General features: G+C 42.5%; 1 protein-coding gene across 1 annotated transcript in view; it reads right to left on the bottom strand.

Annotated features, from left to right (window-relative positions):
- Window positions 1–13,230, bottom strand: part of Suclg2 (succinate-CoA ligase GDP-forming subunit beta) — a gene marked incomplete at its 5' end in the record, with an annotated part of 147,334 nt that overhangs the window by 80,271 nt on the left and 53,833 nt on the right. The window contains one exon of the mRNA XM_032906046.1: window positions 8,957–9,098. Within this exon, the coding sequence (XP_032761937.1) occupies window positions 8,957–9,098 (142 nt within the window). The remainder of the gene's footprint in view (window positions 1–8,956; window positions 9,099–13,230) is intronic.

Genomic DNA, 13,230 nt, shown 5'->3' with positions numbered 1-13,230 from the left:
AGTTTTATCTTATTATACTTTATTACTATTCCTAGAAGCCTGCTTGTTTTCTTATGAGAGACAGAAAGTGATGGATCTGGATGGAAGGAGAGGTGGGAGGAACCGGGAGGAATAAACAGAGGGAAAACTGTAATCAAAATATATTACATGAGAAAAATAAACATTTTCAATAAAAAGGAGGGAAGAAAAAGAAAAGTATTGCGCCGTAGAGGAAAACCGTGGACAAGGATGACAAGAGCCCAGCTGTGGATACACAGCGAACATGGAAAGGAGCAAAGGGGTGATTGGTTGGGAAAGACGCCCCCGTCAACTGTGCAACCCTGTCCTGTATGCCAACAGTGACTGTACACTGCGTCCACAGAAGGGGGAAAGGAAGTCTGAGCAAGAGTGTCCTAAAGGAATCTGGATGTTTCACATGCGTGTGACGCTGGTGGAGAAGTGACTGATACGGAAAATATGTATGCACTTCTTTGCCTTCCACACATAGCAGCTGAAGACACTGAGAAGCTCCCATTTTGCATATCAAATACTTCTAGTGCTATTTCGCCCGTAGCTACACCCCATCTGTTTCCTTTTCCTCACACAGAAGTAACTACTACATTCACTCAAAAGGCTAAAGAGAAAAGAAAAATTCCAATACTGGGTTCACATTTAATTTGAGAGAAATAACAGTCTCCCAAAAGCCTTCGTTTATTCTACACTGAATGAAGACAAGAATACATAATTGAGGCTGGCTGTTTGCACATCAATTTTCACTGGAAGGTAGACAAAGCAGCATCATTCCTTTAAAGCATCTAATTTATTTCCTGAGTTTTATATTTCGTAGATAACCTAGAAAATGCAGGTGGAGAGTTACGTTATTTATGAGCGCGTTAAACACTGTCAGTGTCTATATAACCACCTTGGAGAATGGCACGGCACCTTAAAAGCATAATTCTTTGGGTAATATTTATTCTGTTGCAATGTGGTCTTCATTTTCATTTTCATTCTTTTCACTTTTTTCTTTAAAAATTATACAGCTTTGGACTTCATATACCACTGTCTTCCTAGAAAATACCAACTAGCAAAATATGAGTAATAATATATTCAATATCAAGTCATCTGAGAATGTAAATAAACTGTAACACTTAGATGTTATCACAAAAGCGCTGAGGAATTTTCTTTTTTGTATGCTATTGGTATTGCTAATAGCTATTTGATTCTTCTGATGAAAGCTCAAAACATGGGTTTTGTTCAGCCTGAAGAAGAAAAAAGAGCTTGGTGAGTCTCTCATCTATAAGGCACGCACTTGGCTTTCCCTCCTCCTAAGTCTGAATCATCCTTTAAGTACATAGTATTAGTCACAGCTAATAGTCAAGCAAACTGTACAATGAAAATAACCAGCGAAGTAGAGGGGGATGAGCACCCTGATGATGTGGCCTTCATCACATTCAGCCTCGATCAAAGAGCCCGACACTCTCTCACAAGTTTATACTGGGCCAAAGAGGTAAAGGTGCTTCCAATAGGCCTGATGGCTTACAGCTAGATGCCCAGAGTCTACATGGTGAATGGAGGCCACAGCTGCAAGATGTCCTCTGATCACCACAGAAGTGCTATGGCACACACACACACACACACACACACACACACACACACACACACACACACACACACACACAATAGGAGGAGGAGGGAAAGGGAAGAAGAAGGAGAAAGAGAAGGGGGAGTGGAAAAAGAAAAAAATTTAAGTCTAAATACTGAGCCAGCTATGGTGGTACACACCTTTAATCCCAGCACTCAGGAGGCAGAGAAAGGCAGAAATTTGTGAACTCTATGCTAGCCTGGTCTACAGAGCCGAGAGCCAGCCAGTCTCAGGCAGTGGAATTAGGTGAGGCAGGTAGTGCAAGCAGTGCAAGCAAGTCTCTCCTGGCAGTGCTCCATGCCTTTGAGTGGCTGCCACAGCAAGTCTGCCAGGCCATCTCTGGATGCCACTAGGTGAAGATGGCAAAGTGGAAAGATAAGGGAGTGTAAGTTGCTGGGGTAGAATAAGAACTGTGGGATGATGTCACAGGTGAGGCAGGTACAAGATAGAAGGAGGCCTGTCATTGGACGAGAAGGAAAGATGGGCGGGAGAAAAGTTTAAAGGAAGAGGAGGAGACTAGAATGAAAAGGAGGAAGAGACAGGAGGGAGAGGGAGAGAAGCCTTGGTAGAACAATATGGCAGGTGACGTTAGGATTCCACACTGTACCTTTATAGGTTGTTCAATTGGGCCAAAGGTTATTGTGTTGTGTGTTCTTTCATGTGTAGATTTAACTGTAATGGAGTGTGGGGCCGCTGGTCTGGGCCGCCACAGAGTTGGGATGTGTGTTTCTGGCATGGAATCCTGCCTTGGGAACTAGGTAGGTAGAGAGATTGCTGCCCGGCCCAGAGAGGCCTTTGGCAGTGTGATATAGGATGGAGCAGAGTGGGTGAGACGCTTTGCTGACTGAGTCTTAGATATCCAGCAGATATCTTGGGGCACCGCAGTGCCGGATCTAGAGAGGGTAAAAGACAGCGTTTTATGTATTTTATTTTTACAACAACAAAGAACACCACCTAGGGATTTTCTGCAAGAATCACTCACTTATCCTGAGCTAAACTGGGCAGCACATGTGCAAACAAATCCTCTACCGATATGCCAACACTACAAAAGAATCACAGCAAGAAATAGCATGGTCAACATGGACATGTGATAATAACAATAATATTTAAAAAAACTATTTAAGTGATAATCATATATAATGCAGATTTTTAAAAATATTCACTGTTTTCCAAATTTATAAGCAAATTCATTAAATTGCAACTACACTATTTAAGGATGTAGATATAGTCAAATAATGAAGGAAAGAATAAATTAACAGGAAAATGTGAAAGAAAATGTTAATGTTAATACAGGTTCCCTTTGGATAATAGAATAAAGATTTTTAGTTTTCTTTTTAAAAGATTTTTAGTTTTGTTGTTGTTTTTTACTTTTCTGTGTTTTCCAAGATTAAAACATCTTAAAAATTATTAAAGATTTGTGTGTTTAAAGTTTCTTTTTAAAAGTCCTAACATCCACAGAGAGGTCCTCAACACTAGGTCCTGTGCCATTTACTCCAAGCACATTTTCTGCTTTTTCAAGTGCATAAGACTAGATGAACACTCAAGAGTACAGTCCATAAAGGAACTAAGTTAGACCAGAGCAAATAATGTATAGCAAGGTTCTGGAAGATGAAGCGTGGGAGGTGAGGCTCTGTGGAACATGCTTTCCTGTGCACTGGCAATGAGGGAGTTTAAAACAAGTTAATACCTCACTCCACTAAAGGCACACCAGTGCAAGAGACACACTGAGGAACACACAGAAATCTGATACATCTCCTTTGGTTTAACTGAAGATTACATGAAACGATGGAGTGACACATTTGACAGGACATGGTAAGGGCCAGAAGGTTGGATCTCTGTGCTTTCTAATGCTGTGCTCTTGCACTGCCAAACCGAAGCTCAGGTTTTCAAAGCAGGCTCACGTTATGTCTAAGGAGACTCCCAGGAAGCTCCACGTGCAGTCCCCTGAGCCTGCCTCCCAGAGCCTGCCTTGATCTGGCCCTGACTCTACTGTTCTCCTGCTGCTTCTACACAGGGACACAAGGCAGTTACTGAAAGGATAACCCTGTCCTGAGGTATTCCAAGGACAGGCCCATATATATTTGAAGAACCAGAAAAAAGAGAAAAAATGCTTTAAGAGAGTGATTTCTCTGTTAAAATACAAATGATGAGAAATGTCATTAAAGGCTTGATGAATAGAATTATTTCCATGAATACACATGGGCCAACAATTAACCTCAACTAGGTATTCTCAGGGATCGTGCACATAAAGCTTGTGCACAGGGGGATCATTTCCTGCGGCCCAACAATGGCTACAGTGAACCTCCATGTCTGGTACCCATGCTGAGTACTTTTCATCTGGACGAGTCAGGGTTACTAGCAGCAATCAAGAAGTAAACGCTGTGTGCTGTGGATGTAGGTCCATAATTGCAAGACTGGCCTAGCATTTATCAGAGCCCAGGTTCAAGCCTGAGCTACACAGAGGGGCAGAGGAAAGGCGGAGAGACAAAAGAAAAGGTGCTCCTGATAGAATAATCACACTCCCACACACAAACAAACAACACAACACAACACAAACAAAACACAGCATTAGGAAGCTCATGTAATCACCAAGGTCAGAGAATCAGGATCAGAAATGGTAAAAGCACCAAGGGGGCCACCAACAGCCAGAAAGACTCATAGCAGAGGAACCTTCATTCTGGTACCAGCACTGACATTTCTGGAAAGAAGACCCCCTTCAACTTCAGTGGAACACACAGGCCAGGGGACTCAAATTGTATCTTTGCATTGCTGATCCCAGAGACACAAAATAATGGAGGGTGATAGGCTGCTAAAATGAATACTGACTTCAGAGATCAAAGCTATCCTTGACTGTCACTGTAAGACCAAGCCATCCTCTCAATACAAAGGAAGATCTCAACCACATACCGCCATATGGCAAAGCCTCAACAGTCCAGGATCAACAGGAGCTGTCACTCAGTGTCAGTGGATAGCAGCTCCCTTAAGACAGGAAGTGCAATTCCTTAACGGTGTGAGTAATTTGCCAGGCTTCAGGATGTAATTACCTAACAGAGTTAAGTTCTTATTCTGATGAATGGAAACATGCTGTAGCTGAAAGCAACCCAAGCCGGCCAATTCCATTAAGAGCTCCCATCTGCATTTTAGGATGGATGTCGTTAGCCCACAGAAGATTAATTTCTCCATTTAATTCTCCTTCCTGATTTAAAAAAAAAAAAAACTGGAGGTTTTCATATATACTTTTTCCTGCTTAATAAAATGTTGGGAGTTCCAGTCAATGTGAAGAAAATAACTAACAAATTGTAGAGCTTCTGAAGAGTGGAAGTAGCAGCGCAGGATGCCTCGTCTGCTTATATCGCGGCACTTCCGACTTATACCGACGGTCCTCGGGGTATCTTAGAGAGAACTGAAAGGCGGTGTACACATCAGTCCTGTGCATGGTGGCATGCTCTCACAATCTGTGAATCCATGGTTCATATAGAGTGAAAGCATGCAGCAATAACCCTTATTAAGGCTCCTAGAGGTGTTTAGTGTGCGTGCGTGGGTGCGTGCATGCGTGCGTGTGTCCGTGCGTGCATGCGCACGCGCACCAATGGTAAGGGCAGGGATACATGCAGAAGTCAGACTACAACACGGGGCAGTTGGTTCTCTAGTTCTAACATTGTTCCAGGAATCAAACTCAGGTGATTAGTCATGGATGTAGTGGTAGCCACTGAACCATCTCTCCAGCCCAGCCCTTCTGCCTTTAAAGCACACTTAGATGCTCTTATAAGCTGCTGCATAAGGGAGAACGGCCCATGTGGTAAAATCTTAATTTACCAAGCCAAACTTATTCTGTCAGTTAGACATAAACCAGTTTCCAATCAAGTCAATGAGGATCTTATTCAATATCTTACAATTATAAATTGTATTTCAGAAACAATAGCTTTACAGTAACCATTTTAACAAATGTTCAAGTTTAACAGGCTTCTCATAACAAGACAGCAAAATGGTCTGTTGCCCAGAGAGATACAACAAAATGACTCATTAATTCCACAAATTACAGGTTGTATAAACTGCACCTAAGAACCTTCCATATCAAGTTTTATACAATCTTCTAATTTTATTAATATGCACTTTCCCCTCTTAAACACACTGACCCACACAAACCCTCTGCCTAGAATATCACCAAGAGTCAGCAAAGAGGAAAATGCATGAAGGGCAGTATTAAATCTAATAGAGCCAGCAGCAAATCCCTTCCCTGTTGATTATTAGCTTGACAATGTTGACGAGTTTTTTTAACCTGACATTGCCTGCTTCCTTGTCAATAAAGTAAAAATGCTAAACTAATTAATGACAAGACTTGGTAACTGACTAAGTACAAAAGAGCTTACAGAATACATGGAGCAATAAGAAAGTTTGGGAGCTGAGGGGTAACATACTCTGATCCAGGAGGGTTACTAACACGGCTGATTCACAGATGACCGGGAATATGGGTTCCAACACCATGAAAGAAGAGATGTGGGGAGGGGTATACAGAGATTACGCTGGAACAAAGGCATGCCTAATATCAAAGCACATTTTCAAAAACGTTCATAATACATCACTTTACTTCAAAATGTCCATTGTAGCTACAATGTAAAAAAATATCACCCATAGGCTCTTGTTTTGCTACTAAGCCTGCAACTGTTGGGGCCATTTTGGAAAGCTGTCAATCTTGTGGAGGCAAAACCTGGGAAGACAAAGCAGACTTCTTGAGGTTTTATAGCCCAGCCTCCCATGTCTATATCGGAGGTCTCAGCACAGTCAGGAAGTCATACACATAGTCTAGCAACATATTTGGTAAAAGTGAGCCTGTGGTCCTGTCAATCTCGCGGTGGCGAGAACATGACACTGTGAAGTTCTGCCAGATTCGTTGTCTTGGCTCTGTGTAGGCAATCTCAGTGACAATGACACACACACTTCCTTTCTTATTTACTATCAGTTTGTTTCATTTTAAACCTACAATTCTAGCATCTCCTTTTAAATGTTATCAACTTCCTCTCAGAACAACAGAATTCAACACCAGAAACCATATGGTCCCTCGCTCTAGGGCGACTCCTCTCTGAGGGGGAACCTGCCCGCTCCCTTGCTCTGGCTCGGTCACTGAATGAGCTGCTGCCTCAACGCTAGGGCCCTGCCTCTGCCTTGAAAAGGCAGGGTGAGGAAAAGCAAAAGACCAACTTTACTTTTGTGTTCTTTTTCAATCCCTAAAACAAAGTCACCCCTTCTTGGACAAGTCTAGTAAATCACCTGTCACCGCTCTGTCCACACACATCACTGAGCATGGTAGGGGCTCTGCCAAGACTAGCAAGACAGAACTGAGCCCCGAGGCTGTCGGCACATTCTAATCCTTCTAGTGTCCAGAACCACACTGCCCCACAAAGCAACTACTGACACAGGGTCTGCTGAACATCTGACCTGAGACTCGTGTGAGATGAATGTGCTGTCGTGTAAGCTAAACACAAGATCTGTGACAGTTCAGTCCTGTGGATACCTCATTTGTTAGAATACTCACCTGCACGACACACAGGGCGCAGGGTTTGAGTCCTGGACCACGTGAGCCAGAGATGATGCCACATGCCTATAATCCTACCACTCTGGAGGCAGACAGGAACAAGTCCAAGGATATCCTCAGCAACAGAATTACTTTAAGGCCAGCCTGGGCTACATAAACTATCTTAAACAAACACAAAACCAAACCAAAATGCTAAACTAATTAACAAAAAACAAGGAAAAGAAAGAAAAGAAAAAGAAGAAAAATACTAATAACTTACCAGTCTCATGATAAAAATGATACTAACTGGGTATATTAGATATAATGTATTATCAAAATTAATATTACCTATTATTTTTTCTTTTCAAAGACTACTATAGAATTTAAATATACGGTGTGGTTTCCATTTTATTCATACTAAATAATTTAATCCAAGTAGCAATAGGAGAATCTTTACCACATCACACAGAACCGTCACTGGAAAGAGGAGAGCAGGACCTGACCCTCCCCCACCCAGGGCTGGAGGTACAGGTGTCAGCATCACCACAAAGGAATGAGACCCTGAAGACAATGACGGGCGGGAAACAGCTCTGCTCTATAGCTAAAGAACCAGAGACGCAGAGAGAAGGACTTCATACGCAATTAGAACTGGCAACGGGAAGGCAAAATAGTTGGATTAAAACTAAACGCTGCTCTTGGCCAGGCTCCACCAGCGCATATCTGTGATGTCAGCACTCATGGACTACATAACATGGCCTACCCCTTGTCCTCTTCCACTCACCCCAGTTTTTCAGGGGTTTCTAGAAGGAAGCTACTCTCATGTCTAATCTACGAGCACTATTTCTTCCCACAACTAAGCCATAGCTGATAGAAGAAGCCACCAAGGAAATCATGAGAGAAATTTCCAGAAAGATGACCCCATGTGCTGCTATCTCAAGAGAAAAAAATCAAGTTTTCCTAATTTAAGTGTTCTGCTTTTGCAATTCAAAATTCCCACCCCGGTAAGATAGCCCAGGTAAGATAGCCCAGGTATGATAGCCCAGGTAAGATAACCCAGGTAAGATAGCCCAGGTAAGATAGCCCAGGTAAGATAGCCCAGGTAAGATAACCCAGGTAAGATCGCCCAGGTAAGATCACCCAGGTAAGATCGCCCAGGTAAGATGGCCCAGGTAAGATCGGCCCAGGTAAGATAGCCCAGGTAAGATAACCCAGGTAAGATATCCCAGGTAAGATCGCCCAGGTAAGATCGCCCAGGTAAGAGAACCCAGGTGAGAACCCAGGTAAGATAGCTCCAGGTAAGATAGGCCAGGTAAGATCACCCAGGTAAGATGGCCTAGGTAAGATGAACCCAGGTAAGATGGCCCAGGTAAGACAGCCCAGGTAAGATCGCCCAGGTAAGATGGCCCAGGTAAGATGGCCCAGGTAAGATGGCCCAGGTAAGATGGCCCAGGTAAGATGGCCCAGGTAAGATGGCCCAGGTAAGATGGCCCAGGTAAGATGGCCCAGGTAAGATAGCCCAGGTAAGATCGCCCAGGTAAGATCGCCCAGGTAAGATCGCCCAGGTAAGATGGCCCAGGTAAGATAGGTAAGATAGCCCAGGTAAGATGGCCCAGGTAAGATAGCCCAGGTAAGATAGGTAAGATAGCCCAGGTAAGATAGCCCAGGTAAGATAGCCCAGGTAAGATAGCCCAGGTAAGATAGCCCAGGTAAGATCGCCCAGGTAAGACGGCCCAGGTAAGATCGCCCAGGTAAGATAAAGGAACAGAAATGGGAACCCTGTCCTGTCTTCAGTGGTGGAAGTCCCGCCCCCTGAAACAACTCACTCAGTCGCTTGGCTGCTTCCTGAGCCTCCTGAGCAGTGCTGGCGACAAAGAACCTCTGCACTCTCACTCCGTGCTCTGACATGAGCTTCTTGCTCTGGTATTCCTGAAGGTTCAGCCATCTCCTGGGGGTTAAGTGACCTGCCTAGGGAGAGAAGAGAGAACACTTAATAACGGGAAGAAGAACACCGTCTTACCGGTCCTATCCACCAGCCAGGAGCAACACGCAGCTTAAAGAGACAATCTAAATAAATCTGACATGATGCTTTTTAAATCAAAAATGTCAAAAAAAGTACAGAGACAGAGGCAGAGACAGAGACAGAGAACGAGAGAAGGGTTGGGGAGAGGGGCATGGTAATAGAAGAGAGAGAGACTGGGCTGGAAAGATGAGGAAAATCACTGGGAGAGGGAGGGGCAAGAGAAGGTAATAAGGAGTAAAAGATTAAAATATATTATATACATAAATAAAATGTCATAATGTGATCCCACATTACATTTTCATACTATTAAGTACCTACCTAAGAAAACTAAAACACATGCAAGTCTGGGTATTAACATACCTTTAAGTGAAAATCTTTCATTTTGGGATGATAATGGTCCCTCCTAGAGCCAAAGACCCCTACAATGAACAAAACCCCTACCCCAGGCATAGAAGCCCCTTCCGAGGTGCTGATGAGCGTGGATCAAGAGACTCTGCAAACACTGGAGGCTCTTGCTCTTGCCCTTGGTTGGCCCTAGAGGGGGTAAATAAATCCCACTGCTGGAGACTCCATGCACTTCAGATACAAAGCCTGGAACCTCCGAGCTGGAACTGACCTGAGTGCCTCCTCCTGAGAGTAGCTATCACAAGAAACCATGAAAGGCTCCAGAGGAAGAAAGCAAACAGCAGTCTTCCCTGGCTATGGCACCTATGAGTCACAACAACCAGCGTGACAAGATAACCCTAAGGGCAGTAGTGGCACGCAGACTTTGGCAGTAACCAACAGTCCTCTAATTATAGGTGAGACTTGCTCAACAAGAGGGAAATCATGTTTACTGCTAGAAACCTCGTCAACTGTCCAGGGCTAGTGAAATCATAGACCCTGGAGGAGAATCTACAACCACCATCTTATAAACCAGCACAACTCCTGACTACATGCTAAATGTTTATTCTTAGGACCAGAGAGAATGTCGTCCTCATCCCTCATCAAGGAAACTTCTCTTTGCAAACAGACCACTCCAAAAAAACACAACCAATCAAAATGAGCTGTGAAGCCCAGTCCCAATGGATTCATTTACAAAACAACTCCCTCGCCTTAGGTTTCAGAGTCAGTGCAGAAGAAAGCCAAAAACACATTCTCTGAGGATCAGGGAATTTGCTAAGATATCCTGTCTCCTAGCAATGTCAGAAGCTACACCCAAAACCTCTCAGCAACAGGACCTCCTAAGCAAAGGCTGGACAAGAATAGCCACAACAGACATGCTAATGTGGGCGGGAGGAAGCCTCAGAGACCTACACAAAGAACTACTGGGGGTTAAGGAATGCTGAGCTCTGGAGAAACGGTCTTCTGCAGATAAGGGCACCAACTGGATAGCCGATACCCAACGGTCAGTCCTGAAAACATATATACAAGTAACATTATACAGAGTAAGCAGGTTGTCTTTACGAATATATATGCATATATGTATATAACAGCAATATTAATGGAAGAAGCAACCATGACTTAGAAACAGAGCAAGGAGCGTTTATGGAAGGATTTGGAAAGAGGAAAAGGAAGGGAAAATGATGTAATTGTGTTATCTCAAAAAACAAATAAATGACATTTAACTGTCATAGTGAGACTCTTATAGATGTTAATTTTAACCCTCAAGATGGTAAAACCAGAGTAAGTCCAATAGCTTAGGTACAGAAAGACATCTGGTAAATTTCTGGTTTTAGCATTGTTTTAGAATTGCATCAGATGCCCACATCAGAGGAAGCAGGCAGGCGAAGGATCATGGCACTGTTACTGGGTGTTTCATTTCATTTTTACTGTACTTTCTGTGAGCTGGTAAGTCCGTGCAGATCAAAAGTTATTCTGGAGAAACGTGAAAGGTCCACACGACCAGCTCTGCCTCCCTCCCTCACAGGCACAAACAGGGAAAGCTCATTGCAGTGTCTTAACAACTAATATAAACCATTAGCCAGACTCAGGAAAATCTTACGAGAAATATTAACAACTCTCAGAGGTCACGGAGCCACAGACTAATTCACTTCCTTCTTTTGCTTTTAAAAGATTTTTCTAAATGTGTATGTATGTGAGCTTGTGCGAGTGTGAGTTTCTGTGGACCAAATGTGTGCCGGTGCCTGTGAGAGTCAAGGGTGTCAGACACTGGAACTGAAGTGACAGACAGGTGTTTGTGAGCCATGTGATATGGACGCCGGGAACTGAACTCAGGTCATCTGCCAGAGTCGTGCATGCTCTTAATGGCTGAGCACTCTTCCCAGCTCCCAAGTCTCTCCTTAATTTTAGTTTCTAATGGAGTCTAGGTAGGTGTTTTGAAGGATGAGATCTCATTCGTATACCAATACTGAGCACAGTTACTTGAGAGTCCTCCTTACTGCACTACCATTCAGCTGCAGTCAGATATTATGCAATCTTGCTTAAGATTCCAATATAAGTGGGGTTTTTTTCCAAAATGCACTATGAATTACTTTTTAATTTATGTCAAAAGAACATAAAGAACAAGATGACAACCAGTAAATTACTTTTGTATTTTATCCAGTAATATCAACAGCATATCCTACCAAAACTATAAATCTCATTTTCAATGAAAAAGGAATACATTTAGTTATGTTTACACCCATGAGTCATAATGTAAAGGAACTTACAAGAGATAATTATCCATTAACACAAATTAAATGTTTAATCATAGCTGGATTTCAAAGCTGGCAGAGTGAAAAATAACCTCATATCCAAACCCTAGCTTCTACCGTGGTCTCCACGAATGTCCAAGGCAGCGTCAGCTGAGCACACTGCTGAGGCCTAAGGGCTGTGCACGGGAGTTTCAATCACTTTCAGAATCTCTAAAGTGTCCTTAAAATATCATCTCCTGTAACTGCCAAACTAGGAGGCATTCATGAACTCTCTCAAACAGGGGGTCCATGAGGCTCACAGGTATGTCCAACCTCAGGGTGCTGACTGCGTGTACCCCAGAATTGCTATGAATATGCTCCAATACATTTGTGGAACATGGTGTGGCACCGCAATGTCAAAAGGTTGGACACCCCTGATAGATCCTTACAGAAAGATGAGCTTCTGCTCAAGGGCAGCGTGCTCTCAACACACTTTCTGACATCCTCAGGAGAATATCTTACTTGTCAGATAGAAAATACCAAATACAACTCAGTGAGATGGGCGAAGGAATAAACCCCACCTTTTGTTCCTAATACGAAGAATGTTCCAGTTCCAGAAACTGCCTACCTCTAAACTAGAAAGGCAATAAACTTGAAATAAACATAATTCACATACACTTATAAAGTATTCAAGCTTTGACATGATCAAGCCTAAAAATAGCTCCTCCCACCCATCTATATACGTTAATATATATTGTATATTAATATAATTATTTTTATATTACTTACAATGTTAATATTGAAATTGATTATAATTCTTCTTTAAAACTGAATAATAATTGGATAAAATCCAATGCAGGACAAACAATGCTCACACCATCTACTTTTTAGTACTTTATAATCTTACTTCTGACTTCCTAAGTCTTAATGAAACATTACTAACTTAACACAAATTTGACAAATGAACACACTCAAAGCCTTAATAGTCTGTTGCATTCCACACAAGATTCCACGAAAAACATGAGTGTAAGGTATTTAGTAAAAGCCATCTAAAGAAAAAAAACATTAAATGTTACACACATATCATTATCAGGGACTGCTTTTAAAAGGCAAATGGGAAGAATCAATAGATTAGGCCTATGTTGACATACCAATTTAAAGCCATTAACCAAAGAAGAAAAAGTACAGTTTGAAAAGCACATTTGAGAGAAACTAAAAACAGCTACCGCGTGGTCATGGTCAATTCCTTTTCATTAGACTACTGGCCGTATTAATTTCAGATATGTTAATGCAATCTGCTGCAAACTAATTGCAATTGATCCAGAGACCAGCATCAAAGACATATAATACATATTGACTGCTTCTACATTGACCCAAATGAATGCCAGCTTAAAGTCGCTTGCTCTTAAATTGAAAACCAAGACACTGAGACTTGCAAGGCCTGTGTTAAGGCCCTGTCTAT

This window comes from Rattus rattus, chromosome 6 (assembly GCF_011064425.1).
Source record: "Rattus rattus isolate New Zealand chromosome 6, Rrattus_CSIRO_v1, whole genome shotgun sequence".
Taxonomy (NCBI): domain Eukaryota; kingdom Metazoa; phylum Chordata; class Mammalia; order Rodentia; family Muridae; genus Rattus; species Rattus rattus.
Note: the sequence above shows the minus strand (reverse complement) of the source record. Positions and strands in the feature narration are given on the sequence as shown.